We start from the raw sequence: 26,581 nt of genomic DNA, 5'->3' as shown, positions 1-26,581 counted from the left end.
CACACACACACACACACACACACACACACACACACGCACACGCTGGAAAAAGTGATCTAGTAATGTTTAATTTCGATCACCTAGTATATGAAAAGGTGGAATGAGCGACGAAACAAAATCTAAAGAAGAGATACAAAAAGCTCAAAATTTCTATGGTAACATGAAGTGAGGAAATTGAGTTCTGTAGCCAGAGACCAGGACGTTGTGGCGAAAGATTCTGTGCAATTTACAGTGGAGTAACAGCATGGGTACACCTCGCCTCAAATACTGAGGGAAGGTGAAGACAGAGGGATGAATGATTCATTGGAAGATGTCAAAACACAAAGGAGCTTCGAGGTGTCCAACCAGCGTTCGTATGGTATGAGAGAACTAAGGACGAGTAGGGTATGATAAGAAAGGAGGAATGTGGGGACAACACAGGAGAATATTCAAGATTCTTCCATACATTCTTCAAGATTAAATTCTCAGTTTAGAAGCAGCTAATCAATCTAAAGGATTCATGGGCAAGATTTGTATGGGATGATGTAAGAACATATGAGGAACTGAATGACAGTTAAACTTTTTTTTTTTGTAGTAGCCCCTGTGGCCCCCATCATCAATGAAATGGAAAGAAGTCCTCGAGAACACTATGAAGTCGAGAAAAGACTCTAACAGAATATCATAATGATCTTGAGCCATACAGGACTTAAAGGAATAATTATTCTCTATGCTTAAGATGTGTGTTGGTACATTTGATAAACCACTTGAAATACTGTTCAAGATGTCACTGGAGAGCAGTAAAGAATGCCAAGGAAGTTGAAAATGACAGACGTTGTACCTGTCTATAAAAAGTAGACCGGGAAGAGGCTTTGAGTTATAAGAGGATGCCACAGTCTCATGGCAGTAGTTCAGATAGTCGAAGAAAGTTATGAAATTCGTAGAAATAGGAGAGCAGTGGGCGAAATAAAGGAAGAGCATGGTAGTTGGGAGACAGACTTTGAGCCACATAACATCAAAGTTTGGGGGCTCAAGGTTCTCGAGGCGTGCAACAGGTGTGTTGATGTTGGAATAAGCCCAGACACCACCTCTGAACAGGAATCGTGAGTGGAGATTATAGTAAGGTATGAAGAAGGGGCGAGTGAGAACATCATCAGAAAACTGGGTCTCAGAGAGATGATATCAGGAGAGGTACTAGACAGATGGTGTTCATCAGAAGAAAAGTTGCTAGAGAGACCATGCATATCGGTAAAGTAAATAGAAAAAGAAGAAAGTCTAACAAAGAGGGAAAGGTCGTGGGAGGAGGCCGGCGCTACTACTGCTAGAACCCTCCCTCTCATTAGCAGTAGAGTCAGGAGGAAACCCGGAGATTCTTAGCACCTCGTGATATACTTCTCTCGTCTGCGCTCCAGGAGTATATCGTCTTTTTTTCTTTTTTTTCCATGGTCTGTGAAAGATCTCTGACACTTTCTACATCCGCAATTTTCGCCCAACTTGTAGGGGGTGATGTTAGAACGCAGCAATACTTGATTTGTGAAAGAATTAGTGCCTTGAGTATCATAGTCGATTTTTCTTCCTTTGCCTTGAAGGTCTGCAGGATCCAGCCTGCCATCTTCTGCATGAGGCAGCCGTTGTTTTGTTGTGTTCGTTGAAAGTTAGGGCGTTAGACATTATTTATCTGGTTGACGATAACGTCTGTCTGTATCTGTCCGGTATTCTGTGTCTTTTGATTTCTTTATCTTCCCCATACCGGAGAACTTGAAATCTATCTCCATTGAAAAGCATACTGTTCTCGGTTGCCCAGTAAAAGACTTCGTTTATGTCTCTTTGTACTCTTTCGATATCTTAAATGGATGTTATTATGGTAAAATTCTTGGCTCATCTGCAAGGGATAATATGGATCTGTGGCTTGTGTTTGCGTCAGTGTCAGATATAAATACGAGGAGCAGGAGGGGTGCAAGCGTAGTTCCTTAAGGGCCTGAGCTTTTTATCATGCAGGCACTGAATATGGCTAGGTTTATAAGTACGTGTTGTGATCTGTTATTGAGTTGTCTATCAATCTCCAAATCTTAATAATTATGCTCAGCTTTCGTATTATATGTGCTATGGCAACATGGTCACATTTGTCAAATGCTTTCGCAAAGTCTGTGTAAATCACGTCAGCATTATCTTTGTTTTCCGGAGCTTCAACGGTCCTATCATCGTGGTCTGAGCAACTGAGATAGACAAGGTATTCCCACCTTGAAACCATGTTGTCCTGGGTTATGAGAACTGAAGTTCATTCACTGTCATACCTCTAGTCAGCTTGTCTCTTAGGAATCTTTTGAAGATCTTAATGTGCTTATTTTCATGTTATCGGTCGGTAGTTGTATTGGGGATTGCTTTGCTTCCACTTTTGTGGAGAGGAGCGATGTGGGTGAGTTCCAGACACTCGGGAATGATGCCAGAATCTAAGCATTTTCTCCAGAGGATATTTGATGTACGTTCTATAGGAAACTCGCATTCTTTATGAAGAGTGTGTTCCATGAATCTAGGCTTGGGGCTGAGAGCATGGTCTTGCTCCCAATAGCCCCCTCGAAATCCGGTGTTGAGAAGGTGATATCTGCTGTGTACGTTTATATTAATACTACTGAGGAAAAAGTCTGTTGCCCTTTTAGAATCTCACTCATCTCTTGGCAGCCGTCTGCAAATATACCTTCTCTTATGAGTGGGCCAGTGAAGTTTATGGTTCTTGGTTTTGCGTTTTGCATGTGAGTAAACGCATTTTGGGTTACCTTTATTTCGTTTATGGTTTTATCTTCTACTTTTTCCTGTGTTTCATATGGCATTTCCAAGATCGATATCCGATTATTCACTTGATAGGTTTTCTCTCTCCTTTGCTGGGTGAGCTGTGGCATCTTCAGAAGATCTGCAGTTCTTTTTCGCCTTGTAACGTACTCGTCATCCTCGTTCTAGCCCAGACCTTTCGTGCTTTCTTTTCGCTAGTGTGTGTCTGTTGCATGTGGGGACTACCGAAGAGGTCATGTCATTTATACACTCCTCCACTGTTTTGGTATTCAGCAGGATTTCTCATCGTGTCGCAGACTCTCATTGATCACCCCCCCCCCCCCAGTTTATCATTAAATAATCTTCTTGATATATTCATTCGCCACCCTTAACACCACCTGCCTACTAGACTTCATTCTGAGAAGTTATCTTCACATGTCTCACCCTTCTTTCGTGTGTGTGTGTGTGTGTGTGTGTGTGTGTGTGTGTGTGCGCGCGCGGCGCGCGCTAAAAGGGGGGGGGAGGTGTTCTATAGGTTATAGGGTTATCAGTTGCCGTCAACCGAAAAGTCTTCAGCACCTTCTTCAACTGTTAATATAATTCTACAGCCATATAAACTCTCAAATCCGTATTCCTCTAATATTTTACGCCATCACACTTCCCATTACATATTCCTTGCTGTATATTAATTTCCATGATTTTTCCATTATTCTTTAATTGCGATAAGATATATTATCTACATATTTTTTAATCAGCGATGACATATAAATCTTTTCTAGTTTCCCCTGAATATTTCATCATTTTCTCTATACTTTCACTTTCAGAAAACGGAATAGAATTGGATAACTATTATTTTATGATTCAATGACCCACTGATCATATCGTTTACAGAATTATAGATCAGTATGGGGTGGAAGCACGTAATTTATATCTATTCAAGTACCAGGTGCTATAATACGATAATAATTCAGTTACCTTTCTTTTTTACTTTATCTAGAGAAAATATCACAAGCCGGCATTTATCATCACAAGTTGTCACCCAAAGTTCCAAAGAGTTTGTAGCCTCGATTGAATATTCCTCCCATATAGCCAGGCCCTGATGTTACACGTCTATACATTCATTTCCACTGCAACACATTATTACCTAAGGAAGGCAATAACTATTTCCATCATTGTTACTATCATTGCCTTTATGATCATCAGTATCTTTACTATTCCAATGACTGTTCTAGAATTACATTAGTTATAGATAACTATGATTTTCATTATATGATTATCATTATCATTATCATTATCATTATGTGGATCAGAACCTACAGAGAGATGTATGAAAACTGCAAAAGCAGCTAGATGAGAGATGGGGTGAAATTACTGGGAAACTTAAGGAAAAGGAAAATAGTCTCGGAATGGGGTTGATATTGTAGGGAAAAACAAAAGAATAAACGAGAGTGCAAGTGAAGAGAACAGATGTGGAAGTTGTAACAGAATAGCGTGAGTATTTTGATGGTATATTGAATGCGTTAGAAGATAGAGTGGTAGATGTGGGGTGTCTGGGACAAGTCGTTGTGAATAATATGATCAAAAGAGAAAAGATATTGAAAAATCTTACAAAAGATGAAGTGTGGAAAAACGGCAGAAGTTATGTGATTGCACTGAGGAATTTATGAAATGGATGAGTGTCGTTGACTAGGTAGTCCAAGGACAGATACCTGAGGACTGGCACAATTCATGTAGTATCCTCGTAAAAGAAGTGGGGAAAAAAGTGAATGTTCTGATTACAGAGATATAAGTTTGGTGTTTATACCAGATGAGGAGGTTTATGGAGGAACGATAACTGAGTGGATGGTGGAGTGCACTGAGCACCTGACTTGGGAGGAATGGTAGAGAGAGGGTGTGTGGACCAGTGTCATGCTTTGGAGGCTTTGTGTAAAAAATACAGAGAGAGAGAGAGAGAGAGAGAGAGAGAGAGAGAGAGAGAGAGAGAGCGTGTGTGTGTGTGTGTGTGTGTGTGTGTGTGTGTACTATATGTGGTATTGATAGATCTATAGAAAAAGAATGATAGGGTTGACAAAGTTGCCTTGTAAAGGGTACGAAAGATATATGGGTTAAATAGATTTACTAAATGCAGTGAGGAACTTTTACCAGGGGAGTAATAATGTTACATGTGTGTGCGAGTAGGAAGAGAGGAGGGTGGGTGATCCCCGCTGGAGTTGGATGAGCATCAGTGAGGTGTGATGTCGCCATGCCTGTTTGATCTCCTCATGGACGGGATGGTGAGGGTGGCAAATGCAAGGATCATGAAGCGTGGGACAGCTCTACAGTAACATGGGAATGAGGGAATGAGAGATGAATCAGCTGTTTGCAGATGACACAGTTCCAGTGACAGACTCCAAACAAGACTCCAGAATTTGGTGTCTCAGTTTAGGTGAGCGTGTGAATGGAGAGAGTTGAGACTGAATAAGAACAAAAGCGAGGTAATGAGGTGCAATAGTGAGGTGGATCAGGAGAGTTGGAGTGTAAGTTTGAATGGAGAGGACCTGGAAGAGGTGAAATGGTTCAGACTTATAGAGGTGGACAACTCTGTGGATGGAATCATGGGGGCTGAAGTGAGTCACTGGGTGGAAGACGGGGGCGAAGGTCCTAGTTGTATTTGGAAATGTTTGCAAGGAAAAGTAGATGTCTGTAAGGGCAAAGATGAGTGTGCTTGAAAGCATAGTGGTCTCGAAAGTGTTGTGTTATATGGATGTGACTCTTGGACCTTGAATGCAAAAGAAAAGGTTAAGGATGATGTGTTGGAAAAGAAATGCTTGAGGACGATGGCTCCAGTGATGTGGGATGATCATATAAGGATTGACAGTGTCAGGGAGAGACGTAGTAGTAGTAAGCACCTGATTGAGAAGCCCGACCGGGGTTTAGTGAGATGATTCGGGCATATGAAAAGGTTGAGCGAAGAAAGACTAACAAAGAGGATCTTTGTGTTTGAAGTGAAGGGAGCAGGGGAGGAGAGAGACCCAGAGGGAAGGGGAGGGATGGAGCAAAGGAATCCTTGGTGTATCAAGGCCTGAACGAGAGGCGCGTATTGCATGAAGTGAACTGGATCAACGTAGTATATGGTGGGGGTGGGGGACATTATGCTGTCAGTGTGCTGAACCCTGGTATATGAAGCAGTCATGATAAACTGTGGAGTATAGTGTGTAGGGCTTGACTCGGTATGGGGGACTCTGGTTTCGGTACATCATACATGACACTTGGAGAAAGTGCACGTGTCGAAATTTTTCCTGACGCTGTCTTGCTAAGGCGGGACATGCAACATGACGTAAAAGGAATAGACAAATGAAAATATACTCGCGACACTTGCCAGATACTTCTGGTAATATTGTGCAGCGGTACCTAGTGACAACGCTAGGATCCCGTTCCTCTATCCAAGAATAGAATATTGAAATTCATTTGAAATTGAATTAATGACAATGTAAACATACCTCAGTATGTAATTCAATGCAGTATCTGTTCTCCATCGTTGGGAAATTCGAACATAAACTTCAGTCGCTCAAACGACTCATGGTTTACGGTTTATTTTTTTTCTTTATTTTTTGCCCTGAGTTCACTTCATTTTCCAGGCCAAGTTCTCCCGACTTTAGAAATCATTTTCGTTCGGTTAAGTACCAAAGATAACAATCATGTACGTCCCCAGTTGTCACTCATGTAGATAACAACTGCAGTATCAGATAAGCGTTAGCTCTATGTAAGGCTGACCCTTACGGGACCGTAAGCCCCACACTGATCAAGCCTCAGTATCACAACTAAGATGGAGAGATAAACCGCAAAGGCTCCTCGCCCTCCATTACCGGCTGCAGACACATCCAGCAGGTGTCAATTGGAGAGCAGGAATACAGATGGAGGACAACATAAATCTTCACGAAAACATCTTCTTTCTTCTTTCTTTCGTCGCTCGTGACGACACAAGCACACGTCGATGGGGTTAAACAGAGATAGTGACTGCATTGCTCACGTTGAGGTGTCGCGTGCAGTCGCGCCTGTAGAGAATCCTCTCCATCCGTGGGTTGCCGGCGGTCTTGTAAATATGGCACCGTCGTAGTCACTGTAGAAATCATCATTCGAGATAGATTTGTAAATCATTTACAGGACCACCACGTAACAAACGTTTCTCGGCATGGTTTTCCACGAAATCGCTCATGTCTGACAAATCTGCTTGATTTCTTTTATGATATGATTAACTGTGTGACGTAAGTAAAACCATCTAATGTTATTTGTGTATCATTTTCAAAAAGCTTTCGATAAAGTACCGTATCGAGGGTTGTTAGAATCAATTATGTCACATGGCTAGGGAATTGGTTGACTGCCACAAGGATCAGTATTGGAACTAATTCCTTTTTCTCATCCACGTGAATGATATTGATGATAGGCTGCATTCCAAGATATCAGAATTCGCTGATGATACAAAGCTGGAAAATGAAGATACAAATGAACAGCTGCAGGTTCATAGTGTCATGGACCATCTGATAGACTAGGCACATAGTTGGCGAATGAATTTTGATATCGATAAGCACAAAGTTTTACATATCGGAAACAAAAACGAAAAGACAGTATAAATTCCGTTGAACAGCCAAAGGTAAATGAGAAAAACAGCTTAGTCGCAATAATCTCTGGTAACCTAAAACCAAATAAGCAATGCATAGAAGCAGCGAAATGCGTACAAACTCATTTGACAAACGTTTTACCTATAGTGAGGCGAGGTACTTATATTTCAACAGGATTGTTAACATAATAAAACGATTTGCCTTTTAGAGTGGTTGGATGAATAAATACTACGCTTCAAGTCTAGTGACAGTTTGCAAGTTATTTTCTTTGAATCATCTGTATACCTCACTGATGTGCGAGTTTCTGAGATCTTCCGCTGTCATAAACAGCATCGAAAGAACCGAATGGTCTGTTGCTGTTTGAATTTCTTTGTATTCCTTTCTATTAACGCTGGGCCGTCCAAGTTACATCACTACCCCAGAAGCTGTCAATCGTTTCCCTTTGTATCATAAACTCGTATCTCATATTTCGTTATACAAGAAGAACAGCTATGAGAGTGATAGTTTTTGTTTTACAGAGACATGAGGTGCTCCAGTACTCATCTGAATATATTAGTCATCATAGCAAAGTTACATACGTAGTATACCAATCGCTAGTCAGTTATCCTTTATCTATTAAGGATTGTCGTCTATCATGTGCTGCACTGGAAACTGATGCAATGCACAGGTGATAGTGAAGTATAGTGCAGTGTATTAAGTGCAGTTTCTAGTGTGTGGAAGCATTTACACACACACACACACACACACACACACACACACACACGATATCCAGCTGCCTGTTACACTTACTGGATATTAAATCCCCTCCCCCTCCCTACTTCTCCCTCCCCCTTCCCATCATATCGTCTCGGGTCGAGGGAGGGAAAGGGGGTGGTATAAAGCAGGACTGCGACGCTGCCACAACATTTACGAGATGTCAGCGTGTTACTCAGGAGTGGAGCGGAGCTTATACAGGCGACTTAACCAATGCTTTAAATCCATCTTAAAACCACATTTCGGGAACTCTTTCAGTCTAAATCCCCCACACTCATTCCCAGGCAAAGTCACCTCAGAACCATGGTGAGCACATCACACGTGACTCAAACGTTAAAGGAGGATTTAGTATGTTAAGAACGTAAAAAAAACAAAGAGATATGCAAAGATGAACTGACACTTCAAGTTTAGAATGGATGAGGCTATGCCATGACTCGCATTTAGAGTCCAGTCCCTCATCTTTCCTCATATTTCATCCCTCGTCTCTCACCCGTAACCTCACATGTTAACCTGTTGCCATGAGAGTTTATCTTTGTAAATGAATTAACCATTAGTCAAGGACGTGCAGGTGCGCGTACAAAGCTAGGATTACAAGGAAAGTCTTAGGTGATTATGGTGTCTATGATTCAATATTAGGATATGAAGGATGACCGTATCTATCGTTCAAGTGTAAGGATGACTGTATCTATCGTCCAAGTGTAAGGATGACTGTATTTATCGCTCAAGTGTAAGGATGACCATATCTATCGTTCAAGTGTAAGGATGACTGTATCTATCGTCTAAGTGTAAGGACTACCATATCTATCGTTCAAGTGTAAGGATGACTGTATCTATCGTCTAAGTATAAGGACGACCATATCTATCGTTCAAGTGTAAGGATGACTGTATCTATCGTCCAAGTGGAAGGATGACTGTATCTATCGTTCAAGTGTAAGGTTGACTGTATCTATCGTCTAAGTGTAAGGATGACTGTATCTATCGTCCAAGTGTAAGGATGACTGTATCTATCGTCTAAGTGTAAGGACGTCCATATCTATCGTTCAAGTGTAAGGATGACTGTATCTATCGTCTAAGTGTAAGGACGACCGTATCTATCGTTCAAGTGTAAGGTTGACTGTATCTATCGTCTAAGTGTAAGGATGACTGTATCTATCGTCCAAGTGTAAGGTTGACTGTATCTATCGTCCAAGTGTTCTGTGACATTCATAGGTAGAGCGATAGTCCTGGTGGTGACCAGCAGGCAGTAAGAATGCCATGCATCAGACAATGATGGAAGGATGCAGATGCCGCATTACTCTTGCCATGACAAGCGCAGCCTTACCTTGACTTGTGTGTTCCTAACATCTATGTACACTATTACTAATCTTTGCTTCCTGAATCTTACCAGCAACATCACAGCGCCCTTAATTGTAACATTTATTATCATAATTATTATTATTATAATTATTATTATTATTATTATTATTATTATTATTATTATTATTATATCATTATTATCATTATTATCATTATTATTATTTTATTATTATCATTATTATTATTATTATTATTATCTTTGGTATCATTATTATCATTAATATTGTCACTGCTAGCATTATCATCATTTATCCTGAGACAAAAGGCAGAGAAAGGTATGAATGCTAGATCGTATGATCATTTGTTCACTGGGCATGGAAATACTTTCATCCTCTCTCTCTCTCTCTCTCTCTCTCTCTCTCTCTCTCTCTCTCTCTCTCTCTCTCTCTCTCTCTCTCTCTCTCTCTCTCTCGTTATCTCCCTATCTACCCATCTATCCACCCGTTTATCATACATACTTATCTCAAACTTTCATAAAGCCCCTTACATCATGTGGTCAGAGGCCGTATTATCAACAAAGTTATCGCAGCCCCACCACTTGACGACACACTACTGCACCCTGCTGGACGCCCGGTCCTCCCCAAGCATCACTTTAACTCCGCCGTAAATCAAAGAGAAGCCGTAAGGATGTCCCCCAAGGTAGGGAGGGAGACGGGCCTCTAGATTTCCTTATCTCCTCGTGCTAGGCTCATCGTCCGCCTGCTCATTTATGATCTATGGTGCGCGTGGTCTAATAAATGCATATGTATTTTTTTTTTTTTTCTTTTTAATTTTCCAAAAGAAGGAACAGAGAATTGGGCCAGGTGAGGGTATTCCCTCAAAGGCCCAGTCCTCTGTTCTTAACGCTACCTCGCTAATGCGGGAAATGGAGAATAGTTTGAAAGAAGAAAAAAGTATCTATGACGATGTGATCATTACACGAAGGCGCTCTTGGAAACTTATCGTGTTTCATTTTCCTCGTGTGTGTGTGTGTGTGTGTGTATATATATATATATATATATATATATATATATATATATATATATATATATATATATATATATATATTATTATCATTATTATTATCATTATTTAGCTTCGTCGCTGCCTCCCGCGTTTGCGAGGTAGCGCAAGGAAACAGACGAAAGAAATGGCCCAACCCACCCCCATACACATGTATATACATACACGTCCCCACACGCAAATATACATACCCATACATCTCAATGTACATATATATATATATATATATATATATATATATTATTCCTGGGGATAGGGGATTAAGAATACTTCCCACGTATTCCCTGCGTATCGTAGAAGGCGACTAAAAGGGGAGGGAGCGGGGGGCTGGAAATCCTCCCCTCTCAATTTTTTTTGATTTTCCAAAAGAAGGAACAGAGAAGGGGGCCAGGTGAGGATATTCCCTCAATGGCCCAGTCCTCTGTTCTTAACGCTACCTCGCTAAAGCGGGAAATGGCGAATAGTTTGGAAAAAAAAAAAAAAATATTTATATATATATATATATATATATATATATATATATATATATATATACACACACAGACATATACATATTTACACATGCACACAATTTACACTGCCTTTATTCATTTCCATCGCCACCTCGTCACACATGGAATAACATCCCCCTCCCCCCTCATGTGTGCGAGGTAGCGCTAGGAAAAGACGACAAAGGCCCCATTCGTTCACACTCAGTCTCTAGCTGTCATGCAATAATGCCCGAAACCACAGCTCCCTTTCCATATCCAGGCCCCACAGAATTTTCCATGGTTTACCCCAGACGCTTCACATGCCCTGATTCAATCCATTGACAGCACGTCAGCCCCGGTATACCACATCGATCCAATTCACTCTCTTCCTTGCCCGCCTTTCACCCTCCTGCATGTTCACGCCCCGATCACTCAAAATCCTTTTCACTCCATCTTTCCACCTCCAGTTTGGTCTCCCACTTCTCCTCGTTCCCTCCACCTCCGACACATATATCCTCTTGGTCAATCTTTCCTCACTCATTCTCTCCATGTGCCCAAACCATTTCAAAACACCCTCTTCTGCTCTCTCAACCACGCTCTTCTAATTCCACACATCTCTCTTACCCTTACATTACTTACTCGATCAAACCACCTCACACCACATATTGTCTTCAAACATCTCATTTCCAGCACATCCACCCTCCTGCGCACTACTCTATCCATAGCCCACGCCTCGCAACCATACAACATTGTTGGAACCACTATTCCTTCAAACATACCCATTTTTGCTTTCTGAGATAATGTTCTCGACTTCCACACATTCTTCAAGGCCCCCAGGATTTTCGCCCCCTCCCCCACCCTATGATTCACTTCCGCTTCCATGGTTCCATCCGCTGCCAGATCCACTCCCAGATATCTAAAACACTTTACTTCCTCCAGTTTTTCTCCATTCAAACTTACCTCCCAATTGACTTGACCCTCAATCCTACTATACCTAATAACCTTGCTCTTATTCACATTTACTCTTAACTTTCTTCTTTCACACACTTTACCAAACTCAGTCACCAGCTTCTGCAGTTTCTCACATGAATCAGCCACCAGCGCTGTATCATCAGCGAACAACAACTGACTCACTTCCCATGCTCTCTCACCCACAACAGACTGCATACTTGCCCCTCTTTCCAAAACATTTGCATTCACCTCCCTGACAACCCCATCCATAAACAAATTAAACAACCATGGAGACATCACACACCTCTGCCGCAAACCTACATTCACTGAGAACCAATCACTTTCCTCTCTTCCTACACGTACACATGCCTTACATCCTCGATAAAAACTTATATATATATATATATATATATATATATATATATATATATATATATATATATATATATATATATATATATATACCAGCCACTAAGTAAACATACTTCTAAAAGGGCGAGTCTTGGAAGCATCCAGAAACATGTGTTTTCCCAATCTTCACTCAAACTAACACTTGCACAACATGTCAAACCTTAGAGAACTCTCATGTGACAGACCTTGACAACATATCAGACATTCATGCATAATACTTTAAACCGGTTACGATGTTTGATGCTAAACAGTGTTCAAGTGGGGACATCCGCATCCGTATGGGTTAGTTTCTTTCTTTATTCTTCAGAATTCGAATGACCTGCCTCTCTAGCCTTTTGGAAAACGGCTTCTGTCCGCTTTTTACTTGGTTTTTGGGTCATCATAGATTTTCACACCTCATTTGCCTTCTGTAATCAAGAGAACTCGTACCGTAGATGGCCTTCTTGTTCTTATTCCGAATATGTAACATTTTGAAACTCTCCTCCCACCAGCGAGCCCAGCCCAGTAGTCTGTCAGTGTCATCTTGCACCTGGAGACGCACAGTGTCTGCTGCGTAGCCTTATCTCCCAACTTTCGTCGTCTGCGAATTTTCATATTCTACAATGCAACCCGCTGTCAATATCACTACACATATGAGGAAGAGTCTTTCATTATCCACAAGAGAGAAGAGTAACTCTTACCTGTTTATTGGTTCTGGAGTAGACCTTCTATATCTGGGGAGTATTCCTATTTACGGTAAAGGAAATAGATACAGTATTAAATTTTTTGAGAGGGTAATGAAAGTTCCATGACTAATCCCTTCGCTAAACCACTTGTCACACCTAACCGTTCTGTGACTTGACCGTTACTTGCTGCTCTTCACGAAGAACCAATCAACCAATTTTCTAACAGCCGCATCAGAACTCCATTTATACCATGTGGTTTGATGTACATGAGTAGACTCTGATGTGAGACTTTTACCAAGTGTGTTTCCTAGAAGAAAAAAACTAATCAGACGACGTCAACTGCTTTACTTTCATTATACAAGTTGATCATATCATGAAAGGAAAATCAAGCAGATTTGTCGGACATGAACGATGTCTTCGAAAACTACGATTGAGAATCGTTGATTTTGCGGGGCGCTGCTCAAGATCATGGACAACATTGTCTTGAATGCTGCTTCCCATAACTTTATGGGAGATAGATGTAATGCTGATCGGGAGATGATAGCTGGTCAGAGACCTGCTACCTTTTTTGAATACTGGTGTTATATTGGCAAACTTCCAATCCTATGGAACTTCTCCAAAAATTAGTGACTTACTGAACAGAGCGACCAAGGGCTTGTTGACTGTCTCATTTCTAAGGTTCTTCATTGCATGAAATGTTGACGGTATATATTGAATGTGTGTTTCTAAATGCAAAATGTTCTCAAACGCTAGTAATGGTACTGTGCCAAACACAAGAGTCGTGTCATCAGCAGTAAATACGAAAAAAAAGAAAATGATTTAAGATGTTTGCCACGGTTTCACTGACTTAATAAATCACTCTTTTCCATAATGAATGGACGAATTAATTGGCTGATGACTGTCTTGCCTTTAGCACAGCTATGAAATTCAATGAGGTTTATTTTCCTACTCTCACCGATATATGTTTCAGATTAACGTTTACTTTGATGAATAAGTTTTTGTAGTTTTCCTACACGAATTTACTGAACTTCATCACTGGTTTTTCGATGAGTTTCTTCTGGCAGTTCTTTGTCTCTACCACTGTTTTCGCTTAGTTCTGGAAAGGGATCTGCTTCCCGTTCCATAAGTGCCCTCTACTATCTTATATCACTGTGCCTTTCCCAGGATACGTCATTTTCATTGAGGGTGTCTTTCCACCTTTTTTTGGCAACAGCTGTACACAGATCATCAGAATTTGCGAGTCTAGAATCTATCATTTCCTCATGACTGTCATTTTGATCAGTACAACAAGCAACGTTGGAGGTTACCTTAAAAGTGATTTGTCGAATCTTTCCCATCAATCTATTTTTGTCCAACCACAACGGTACAGACAAGACCGTCTCTTGTAGCCAGCACTATGACAGAAACATTCATGTCACGAGTTAGTTCCTCAGGAAATAGCATTGCGGCGCTATCAAGGAAGTGTTACGTCGAGTCCTCCCACGCTTGGAGACACTGGAAAGTGAGTTATCCCCACTTCAACAGCGGTACATCAAAATTTCGCACTGTAATTGGAGAGAGTTCTTTACCAATTTCTCTTGGAACTGCTCATAAAGTTCTTGATCTACCTCTGGTGTCTGCAGAGGAAGCTTATCTTCAGCTTCCATATAAATGAGTCATTATTATCAATAGCTACTAAGATTAACTAAGAGCACGACACCTGTGCCTACTTTGCTTCCTCTATCAGTAAGGAACAGAGTGTACCTTGGAATTGCGTATTCGGCCGGATAATCTAGCTTTCTTAATCTTTAGAACAAGATTCAGGAATACCAACAATGTCATAAATTTCTTCTAATTCAGTTGTGTCTACATGATTACGAATGGTCGCTGGAACTACTCATGGGAGGTAATGGGTTTGTTTGACATAGGCTGCGCTGTTTGACCAAAACGCTCGTGGAGACTCGCTGAGGAATAAGCCAAATTACGCCACACCCAAAACGTTCAGGTGATGGCCTTTCTCTCACATCAGTTTAAACTTATTACCTTCCTTTGGGAAAAAAGAAATGGTTAATTGATTGATGACTATGAGTGGGGCCTCACTGAAGAGGGCGTTCCAATTGACGACCCAGGGGAGCCCCCCTGATATTAGAATGTTCTTAATTTTGTTTCTGAAATTATGAAAACAAGCTGACGATTTTTGTCCAAAAAGCTCCTCCAGTATATCTTCGAGTGCTTCGTTAGGACCGATACGACAGATGTGAGGATAACTGTCAGCACCGTTGCACATGTCCTTTAACGTATGACCGATGTCGTCTACAGTGCACCTGGAAAGCATGACTGTTGATGGTGATAATGCCAAAGTCTGGCTCATACATCCTCCAGCTGATGGAGACTTCAACAAATCTAACTTCGCGCTCTTTGTCCTATGCATCATTTAGAGGCTGAGAACGATTGTTTGTTCACTGAGACAGCAAAGGACATACGTTTGAGAGGCTCCGCATTATTGCATTAGGGTGGTCAACCTGAAGAAAAATTAGTTTAAGGTGCTTAAACACCTACATCCACATAGGCACTTATGGTGTTGCGGACTGAGATTTTAATGCTCTTCATATCTGAGATATTGATAATTTCTCTGATAAGTCATAGTAGTCACTGGGTATGTGATAGAGGGGAGTGTTTTTGTGTGGTTGGCTGATACGACAGCAGGTGCTCAGAAAAAAATTGTTTACCCCTGAGTCCATCTACGTAACTGCTGATTGGAATTCTCTGTACAATAGATACCCCAGTATAACCTTTTCAGTATCAAGTAAGCTATACCAAATAGACAATGATTCGATCAATACCCAAGAGTGAATGAAAAGATTAAACAGGATTATGTCCATGTGTTATGATATAGAAATTTCTCATTATTTGGTGCAGAGTTCTGCTACTATGATTTTGTTGTGCTAGGTTATCTTAATAAGATAACGATGTTTGTCGTGGGTTATCAGTCTGTTGCTGGCTATACTCAGGCTGTTCACCTTCTAATTAAAGAATCTCATTAAGGTGAACCATGATAGCATTGGATCTTTTAATGAAAAGTTTATCGTGCAAGTTACACGGTATTGATATACAGACAGTTGAATTCTAAGTGCTTTATGCGCCATTGCTAGGATGCATTATTATTTTCATCGAGGGTGTGGTCGCTGTTTGTCCTAGCAAGAGCACTGCAAAGATCATTAGAATTTGCAAGTCTGAAATCTTGATTCTTTTTTTTTTTTCATGACTCATTTCAATCAGTATTACTAGCAGCGTCGAAAGCTTATTCGAAAGTGATTTGTCGTAACTCTTGTATCAAACTTTTGTCCAACCACAGCATAACAGTCAAGATTTTTATTTGTAGCCAGCACTAAATATATACTGAAACTTCAAGTTTTATACGAGAAAAAAAAAATATAAGGTTTAAAACAGCCAAGGCATGACTGAAGTATTTCACCATCAGTCATAGAAATAAGGAATAACAACGACCGTAAACCCTGCAGGAAACTACCGGATCCTCCAACCCATTTATACTAGGCACCCGTGACATCATGTGTCCTCTGTTCCTCTCCGCTTTGGTGTTCTTCGATCCACCGTTGGAATATCTCGCGTATGCCTGTCTGACTTTTTTTCTTCAACAACTGCCAGTTTCTAGAGGTCAATGTCAGATGACTTTTTGGCAGTTCAGGAAGGCACGACCCCTTTATCCATTATTTTTTTTTTCTATGACGGTTCTCACTCTGTCATAGAACTCCAGAGGATTCGACATGCAGGATTTCTTCCCCTTGAACCCATACTGCATCTCGTTAAGGTAGCTTCCCATGTGCAATCATTATACCATTTGCTTTTCACTTATCTTTTCCAACTTTTTGCGGATTACGCTTGACAGTACCATGCTTTTCACCTGATTACCATCTTGCAAATAAACTAAATCTTTGAAGCTCCTTAAATATGGAACCAAGAGCATAAATCTCAAGCACAGTCATCAGTACCAAGAATATGAGCATATGGCAGACGCGACGACTCGCTTCACAACCACACAAAACCAAGGTCAAGCCGTCAGGCCTGGACCTTGCATCTTCAGAAGGCAAGACAGGGACCAAACTAATCTTCCCCAACCCTACATAGATTTTTTTTGGTCCAAAAACTTTATCGATTCAGTTAGAAGTTGGTGAACGTGTCTCCTTGTGTTGTAAACTCCAGTGTAAATCTGCCTCGTCACTGGCCAAGAGAGGACGCAGCTGATGCTCCTCATATATTATGATCCGGAACGTAGAAAATCTTTTTTTTCTTTTTTTATATTCTTTTATTACATATGAATTCATCAATGAACGACTTGAATGTTGGTGTATGTGGGTTTTTGTGGTGGCTTTCTGTTTTACCTGTGCATAATTAGTCATAAAACATCCCAAACATATTCATGTAAATTAGATAATCGTTGATATCCATCTAACAAGCTACACAGAAATACTTGTTACCCACTAAACTTACGATGCTTTCTCGCCAGTGTCTCCGTTACTGTTACTGAAGATTAACCTCTTGTATGACCCTTTAAACACGACGACGTGATCCATGAGCATGACGATTTGATCCTTTAGCATGACGGTGTGATCCTTAAACATGACGATGTGATTCTTGAGTACGACGATGTGAACCTTGAGTATATGATGGTGTGACTCTTGAGCACGATGATGCCCGCTATGCGTATGATGGTATGACCCTTGGGTACATTGGCCTGCCCTTTGACCTAATCCTTAATGATCTCACCTTCAGAGCTCACGCCAACACACGTGAGAGACTTTACTGCCATGTTCGAGAATCGCATCGTCGTACTCAAAAAGGATCCACGCCCATTAGTTCTCATAACCTAGTAGAACTCATACGCAAATGGAGTTCACAAATGCAGTGAATCTCTGTTGGGCATTTTCTCTGCAATTCTTAGCTATATTTTATCCCGCATATCATATCCCCTTCCATCTAACAGGAATTTTCAGTATTAGCTGTAGCCTTTCCCCGCGTCACCATCAAACATCCGAATCTCTCCAGTAGCCTGTGAGATATAACCCCTGGGGTAGACAAAGTCCCTTTGATACAATTTCACCTTATGGGACAAACAAATGAAGCGAGCACCCGGCGTTTCACTGATACTCGGAGCACGAGTACCTACTTAACCCACCTAAGATCACTAACGACAAGATGCCACCTGGCAGGGATGGTTCGTAGAATGCAACGTGTATTCAATGTGTTGATAAAACTGTTGTTCTTTCCCGGCGCCTTATTGCGCAGTTGTCTATCATGGGTTCAACCGGAACCATATTTAGCCATTCGACTCATTTTCTTGAACGTGTCGACGCTCCCTCACTGCAAGTGTTATTCTCACACTCTGTAGCATACTAAAGTCTCTCCATCTTTTTGAATGGGTTCTCATAGACTATTGTTTCGTGTCCGTCAGTTTCTCATTGTGTTTCTTAAATATCTTAGATCAACTTGGTTTCACGTTCTCTAGTTGAAGACTATACAACGTAGTAGCACTGTTTTGTGTCCTCGATATGCACGAATATTTCATCAGTATTTTGTCAGACGTAGCGAAATTTATCTATACCTTTCCGCTCATTAATTACCTTCTACATTATTTTTTTGATTTCCAAATTCGAAAGAGGGAGAGTGAGGATACTTACCAGCACTTACTAACATGATTTTTGCCAATAGGCAGGGCTGGCGCGTAGCCCTCACAGCAGAGATGCGAAGAACGACTATTGTGCGTTCCGTGCCATTAAATGTTATGGATGTAGAGAGAGTATATGTTTGTGGTCTGAAAGCCAGCAGCCCATTTGTGGGTGAGGCAAAGGAAAAAAAAGCTACATGGGTTAAAGAGGTGACACCGGACAGCCACCGAAGTGCTGGCTTACTGCGCAACCGTCACTAACTTTAAAAGAGAGAGAGAGAGAGAGAGAGAGAGAGAGAGAGAGAGAGAGAGAGAGAGAGAGAGAGAGAGAACGTTATCACCTGCCTACCAACAACCCTGACACACGTCACTTAGGCTGATAGGTTATCGTCCACTATGGAGGGATTGGACACTCCACTTGTCTCTCATGGCCAACTCGCAGACATTGAACTTTCTGGCCAACTGTGGTAATAGAACTCTCCCAGTACCCGATATTCTACACCGTCTTCGACATCGTCTTTTAAGACATTACCGCTTCATTCGATAATCATGTAATGCTGCTTAAAGTGTTCCAGAGGTCTCAAAAAGCAGAACAGATAATCATCTTAAAATATGCTAACGACGCTTCTAATCATACTGAAAGATAAGTTCATTTACTTCAAGTGGCCTTGGCCATCTCACCTCTTGAGGGCGACAAAAAAAGAAAAAAAATCGAGCGCAATTGAAATTTGTCTTGAAATCTACGACAGATGTGGTTCCAATCTACAGTAGACCACTTCAACTGAAAACAAAGAAAAAGTGCTTATGAAAAAGACATTTTGTAATCGTTTCTATTGTTGTTTATCGACGTGCCTCCTCTCTTTTGACGTCAAAAATCATTACTTGTAATTCTCAGCCGCAAAATGTATATAGAAACAAGCAAATAACAGAGTAGAAAGAAAAACTGTGGAGGAGAGTCTTGAGAAAAATTTGAAATCAAACTACAAGAAAAACACGAAAATCATAACAAAACAAAAATTATGAAACAAATATAAACGACGGAATTATGGTGGTTTAAACGCGTATAACATACGGTCATAAGGACGATTAGCGAGCGCGTCTACAGCTCAGTAACCCATGTTCACGGTCTTTCCACACCTCACAAGCCCCATGGTACAAGAATCAGTTACTACTTACGTAGGAAAAAAAAAAAATCCTCGTGAAAATGAAAGGTTAATAAATACCGGAACAAATTGGAGTTTGAATTGGTGGGCGCGGCACATAATATGAGCGTTCTGGACGCTAAAAAAAAAACTTGAAAATATATTGTCGATGATCTTTTGACTACTCTTGGTTATACAGGCAAGCTTAGTACAAATCATAGGTTACACAGGTAAGCTTAGTATAAACATAGGTTCCACAGGTAATCGTAGTCGTACTTTTCGTCATACAAGCTAGGATAGTCCCACTCTTTTTCATATAGGCAAGCATAGGAAGACTTTTGGTCTTACAGGCAAAGCCTAGCCCCACTCGTAGCCATACAGAACGCCAAATGCTACTCTTGATTATACAGACAAGCCTGCTACCATTCTTGGTGCAAGCCTAATGTATTCCACCCTTGGCTACAAAAACGTCCTATGACGGTTGCTACGTAACCTTTGGAGAACTAACCTTTGCAATGATGGCGTGGCCTTTGAACTAATTGTTGAGAGTCAGGTCAAAGGACATCATGCCAAAGAGTCGTTCCCTCGAGCTTTATGGTCATGCCTTCGTGTTCAGGTGGCTAATCGTGTTACAGTGCATAGTTTGCTGTAGACTGTAGAACGATGTGGTCTCGACTCCACATCATTTTGTTTTTTCCTTTGCTTGCATTCAGCTCTAGATTACAGCTAGGCAATCAAATGTTATCTAAACGATATCTAATGAAACGTATACAGTGGTAGCACACCAGCAACATCCTATATTCTTGGAATCATAAATGTATTACAGATTATCGTTATAATGCTAAAGATTCTTTTCTCTTTAATAATGAATCATGGGCTTTCAAGTCCTTCAAATATCCTATCAGGGAATTTACAATTTTTGCCCTTTGGTCCTTGAAGTAACCTAGTGGAAATTTGTTCTGTTGTGAACACCTGTGGTGATTGTGTGACTTCGATCCTTATAAAGGCCTTGAATCATCCAGCAGAAACTGTGCAGCAGCGTAGGAGGTCATCCGGAGAAGAAAGGAAATTGTGATAAACTGTTCTCCCAACGATAAATGACGTCAGCCAGACAGTGGTGGGGGAGCACCTGAGGCAGACGGACAGGCTAGCTGCGATAGCCTCGGCAACTTGTGACTTATCTTGAGATCACTAAAACACAGGCCGCAACTCCCGCCGACGTTCAATCGTCTCATTTCATTCAACCGGCCCTCAAGACGCACAACTTAGTGCTGCCCGATGGTCCACTCCATCCACTTCGAAGACTCAGGTGTCGACACTCCTGCCAAAGAATATCTATCACCAGCAGTCAGTAAAGAACGCTTGATGTTTCCATCTGCTGAACTCGACTAATATCAAGAGGTAAATGATAAGTTGGTAACAATGACCCAGACACTGTAACCTTGATATACAGTGGACAGTTTCAGTCGGCGGCGGACAGTTGCGCCTTAACTACGTCGGCTAGATCACCGCCTGGCCACAGGTGACGCTATCATCACCATCATATAAAGTGTAAACATACGTCTACATTAATATCATTAGTTGTAAACAAAGCTGGACTTTTGGATCTGACTTTGTTTTCGTAAGTGGCATAAACAAATACCGCCGCTAGGACAACGGAGGAAAAGAAACTAGACGACCGAGCAGCCTAACATCAATCCCTGGGAACGGCACGAGACGAGTAAGGCAGCTCAAGACGAAACTGAAACCCGACCATCTCAGGACCTCACATATACACAATGGCGTCGTCGTTTAGTTACGACAACCATGGCTTCTCCTCAGAGGGTAAGCAGATTCCTGGGTTGTTACTGCATACTCTCCATTCACCCAAGCTACTATACTATCCTGTCTACCATCTATGTTAATCAGGAAGATACTGTATCACTGTACTCCATCACATAACTTCGTCATAGGCCATCCATCAGCAGGTCTGATGTCTGGCAATCCTGCTGACTTCCAAGCATTATGATGGCTCATTTTCTGTGTTATCAACTCTTGTCACATCATTTTTAGGTCTTAGCTGTGGTACGTATTGTTCTCCAAATCTGATTATATTTGCGTTTTTTGTCTCATCTTTTCACCATCACTGCCTCCGTCTGCCACGGTAGGATATCTTCAATAAATCCTTACACGTTCCTTTATTGATGTGATTCCACTGGATTTCCTACTTTTTCCTCAAATCATAAATTCAGTACTTTCAAACCTTGAATCAGTTTGCCATACGCTTGTGCATCATGCTATATATGGTTAATCGCTGTAAGCGCGTTTTCCGTGAGGCGAAGCGTTCCTTTATTCCAAGGAAGTGCGATAGCCTCTCCTCGTCATCCACTGACAAGGTCTGTCTGGTCTTTAGCTAAAGGTATCTCTAACAACTTCAGTCGCTCTACGTTTCCTTTACTTTTCTGTTCTGACGGTACTGTAGCTCTCTCCCGTAGACAAAGCAACTCTCTTTGGTTCCCGTTTCGCCTCTAACTCCACCTTGGATGACTCTTAACATTCCTTCACCCTTTGATACTCCTCTCATTAATTCTGTGCCCCCTCCTGTAATCTCTTTTCGGGCTATCCGAAAAGTGATTCTTTCTCTGTACATAAGAAAAGTTTATGGTCCTAATGGCATCCATCCCCGTGTACTGAAAGAGTGTGCCTCTGAACTTGTACCAGTGCCTGATCGTCTGTTCCTTTTCTGTTAAAAAACAAAATTTTCCCTGGAAACATGTATTGACATATCCTATCCCTTGGTAGGGTAGCCGTTCTGACCCCTCTAGCTATTGTCCTATTGCTTTGACATCTACCATTTCCAAAGTCTTTGAATCCCTCCTCAAATCCCATGACTTTCAACATCTCGAAAATCACAGGCTTCGCTTTGAACACCAGTATGGCTTCCGAAGGGGAGATCCACTGGTGATATTCTTCCCTATCTTGTTAATGTCTGGCCATCATCCCTGAAATCTTTCAGGGAGTCATGTGTAGTTGACCTTGACATATCGAAGGCTTTTGACAGCAGATGGCATTGGGGTCTCATCTCTAAGCTCCCCTCTTTTGGTTTCCCTCTCTCACTTTGCTCCTTCATATCTAACTTCCTCCCCGGCTGATCTGTCTCTGTGGTTGTTGATGGACCAGCCTTCCCCATTTTCTCCATTAACAGCTGTGTCCCTCAAGGTTTTGTTCTGTCCCCTACAGTTTTCCTCCTTGTTTTCAACGTTTTCCTCCACAAATCATCCAGTGCACTAATACGCTGATGACTCAACACTGCATTCGTCCACAGCCTTCAATCGTGCTCGCTCTTCTCTCTCTCTCTCTCTCTCTCTCTCTCTCTCTCTCTCTCTCTCTCTCTCTCTCTCTCTCTCTCTCTCTCTCTCTCTCTATCTATCTATCTATCTATCTATCTATCTATCTATCTATCTATCTATCTATCTATCTATCTATCTATCTATCTATCTATCTATCAGCATCTTGTCTTGACACAACTCCCTTAATAAACTGACTTGGACAGGATATCTCTGGGGCATAAATCTTATTAAGTTTAATGCCTCTAAGACCTAGTTTCTGCCCATCTCTCTATCGAAAACTCCTCACAAGTCTCGTCTTTCTTTTGATGGTTCTGTAATTCCACCTCTTGACTCAATGAACATACTTGGTATTACTGCAACATCCACTATTTCTTAGAAACCCCACAATACAGGAATAGCTAAGCCTGCCCTTAATAAACTAGGTGTCCTGTTTAGATGTCGAAACTACTTGTCTTCTGAACAGTTGCTCCGGTTATACAAGGGATTGTTTCTTCCTGGTATGGAGTACTGCTTTCATATTTGGGTTAGTTCTAACTCTTCATCCTTACTTGACAGAGTTGAGTCGAAAGTAATTCAACTTATAAACTGTCGCGCGCTAATTTCCAATCTTGACCCCCCTTGCCCTGCGCCGTAATGTTGACTCACTTTCCCCTCTTCTATAGGCATTACTTTGGTTTTTTCCTCCCGAGAACTGGTTGCTTGTGTGGCCCATTCCACTAGCTAGACCACGCACTGCTCGGCAAGCTGCTGCATCGCTTGATTATTGTGTGGCCATCAGCAAGTCAAGGGTGGGCCGATATGATACCTTCTTCTTTCCTTACACGTCGAAGCTTTGGAACTTTCTACCTTCTCATGTTTTTTCCTTGTCTTTTCTTTACCCGTTTCAGAATTCTCTCCATATTTCAATTAAGGCTCGGCCTTCATGTGGACTTTTGTCCGTGACTGGAGCCTTCAACACACTCACAAAAAATAAGCTACCTTTTCATACACAAGGCTATGGTGCTGTTCGTTTGCATGTCTTTCTTGTCACTCACTTAGCTGTCTTAACATAAGCTTGGCTATCTTATCACACCCATAGCTATCTTGTCATACACCTAGTCTGATTAACAAAGTGCTTTATTATTTCTTCAGCTTGTTTTCTAGCATGGATGTTACCAGCTGCTAAGTCTAGCATCAAACCTTGACATTTGCGACTTCACTTGAAAATCTCAGAGAATATACACTGTACTACCACATCCTCATTGAACATCCTGGTATAACCAGTCACGTTAATCACATTCCCAGTACTTTCTTCTTCAGTATCTTCCTTCCTTACATCATGAATATCCCTTTGATTTTGTTTCCTTATTTATCCCCCCCCCCCCCTCTTAATATCCACGATTGATTTCCTCTGCTGAATTTAAGAATGATCTGTGCAAAGGTCAAACATAAACTTTAGACAAGCTCGTGGTAAGTGACAAGTCTGTTTTTCCTCTGCTGTGGCTTAAAATTACTTGCGTGGTTTATGTAATGCTAATGGCCTCATCATGCCCTCTTAAGTGACTTGGGGTAACAGTTTTTATTTGCTCTGGGACCCAGAGTGATGAATTTGTGTGTGTGTGCTTGTTCCTGTTATCTGTATAAATATACACAGAGATATATCATCCAAGTTCTTTAAGCTTTTCTATAACCGACCAATACACCCCAGGCAAGGAAGGAGCTCTCAGCACCCCAGTGGCTGCCATAGTCAAGACTAAAGCCAAATGGACGTGTTGCCAGATCACCTTCTTGGTCCTTGGGTCGCTGTCAGCTCTCATGGGGCTGGCCATGCTGGTCGGAGGCTACCAAGCCATGTTTGACGCCATTTTTCACTCGGTGAGCACCTTCAACCTTTTTTTTTCTTTAAGTTCCCTGTCACCTTCACCATCCCTTACAAGTACCTGCTCACCTTCACTCCTCACAATACCTCCACACCTTCATCATTCCTTTAGATACCTCCACACCTTCATCAACCCTTTAAGTACCTCCTCACCTTCACTGTCCCTCACCGTACCTCCACACCTTCACCATTCCTCTAAGTACCTCCTCACTTTCCCCGTCTCTTGAAGTTTCTACTCGGTAGATATTCTCTTCCCTTAAGCTTTCTATCAATTTTTCATCCTAGCATTTATTCATTATGCAATGGTTATTTAATCGAGAGATTTACACCTGACAGGTCAAGGTTGTAGAAGCAAACGAACCGAAGACGAAGCGTTGCTGATGCAGTCATTGGTAACAGACAGGGTTAGGAATAGTGTCGACGGAGCTAGATAACTACTTCCTCGGACAGTAAGATCGAGTGGAAGCGGAACGGGATAACTCTTTCCTGGGACAGTATGGTTGGGTAAGAGTGAGGGAGATACGTGAGATTAGTGTGCTTGAAGGAGGAGGTAACAGGATAAGTGTGTGTGTGTGATATGAGCGAGAAGGGGGAGTGGAGAACAACAGAGAGGAATGATGGGGTGTAAAGATACGTAAAGAAGGAGTGTAAGGTAATGAAATCTAGGGTTCATGAGATTATGATAAGACAACAGCAACGGGAAATACGAAGACGCGTATGTGAAAGCTACACACATGCTGTGCGATACAAGGAAAATGAACGAAGAGGATTTTCTGGGAATGAGGCAGATAAATATTGTTCAATGGCATTAAAACAGTTTGCTCTGGACGGGAATAGAAAAGGTAACTGAAATGTCTGAAGAATGTAATCTATATTTGATAAAGTAATATAAAAAGGAGGTATAAAGCGAACAATGTGTGAAAGCCTTTGATGGTTGACCATGGTGTGAATGATGGAGAAGTGACGTGTTGAGGGAGCTTCAGTGGCCAGTAATGTGTGAGGGAAGTGGCAGCAAGTTACATGGTGTACCGTATTTTGTTTTACTGGCGCAGAGAGCACATCTCTTGGCCTAAGGTCCCACATTTGATGTGTGTGAACCGGCTGTTGCATACTGGCAGCTGGTCCCCATGATGTCTAAGCCTTAGGACGAGCTTACTCTCTCACGGTAAAGAAGATACTGCTACTTCACACACTGTAAAAAAAAAAAAAAGAATAAAAAAAAAAGAGCACAACGGTTCAATCCTTGAGCAATTACGACGGAACGATCTCTGAGCACGATAATACGACCCTTGGTTAACATGGCCTGGACTTTGATTTGACTCTTATGGGTCAAGATAAAGGCCAGGCCATCATACCCGAGGGTCGTCCCTTCATGTTCATGGATCATAGCGTTGTTCTCTATAGTCACATCGTCGTGCTGGTTTTGCTGTTTTATTAGGGTACAATAACCTTTCCCGTCCTCTCGGCAGCAATTACAGGTGTCGCCCGGGTCGCGGGCGTACGACATATGGCGACTGACTCCAGTGCCCCTTTTTCTTCGTGTTTACTTCTTCAACATCACCAACCCCGAGGAGTTCCAGAGCGGTGGGAAGCCCATCCTACAGGAGGTCGGCCCTTACAGCTACAGGTGAGCGACAGATCG

General features: G+C 41.6%; 1 protein-coding gene across 1 annotated transcript in view; it reads left to right on the top strand.

The window, feature by feature from the left end:
- LOC139764625 (protein croquemort-like) overlaps positions 1-26,581 on the top strand; it is a 280,032-nt gene that overhangs the window by 229,200 nt on the left and 24,251 nt on the right. Inside the window, 3 exon segments of the mRNA XM_071691508.1 lie at positions 20,775-21,576; positions 24,769-24,935; positions 26,409-26,566. Coding sequence (XP_071547609.1) covers positions 21,531-21,576; positions 24,769-24,935; positions 26,409-26,566 — 371 coding nt within the window. The 5' untranslated portion in view covers positions 20,775-21,530.

Source organism: Panulirus ornatus, chromosome 1, assembly GCF_036320965.1.
Source record: "Panulirus ornatus isolate Po-2019 chromosome 1, ASM3632096v1, whole genome shotgun sequence".
Classification (NCBI taxonomy): Eukaryota; Metazoa; Arthropoda; class Malacostraca; order Decapoda; family Palinuridae; genus Panulirus; species Panulirus ornatus.
The sequence above is the reverse complement of the archived record's forward strand: the minus strand, read 5'-3'. Positions and strand labels throughout refer to the sequence as shown.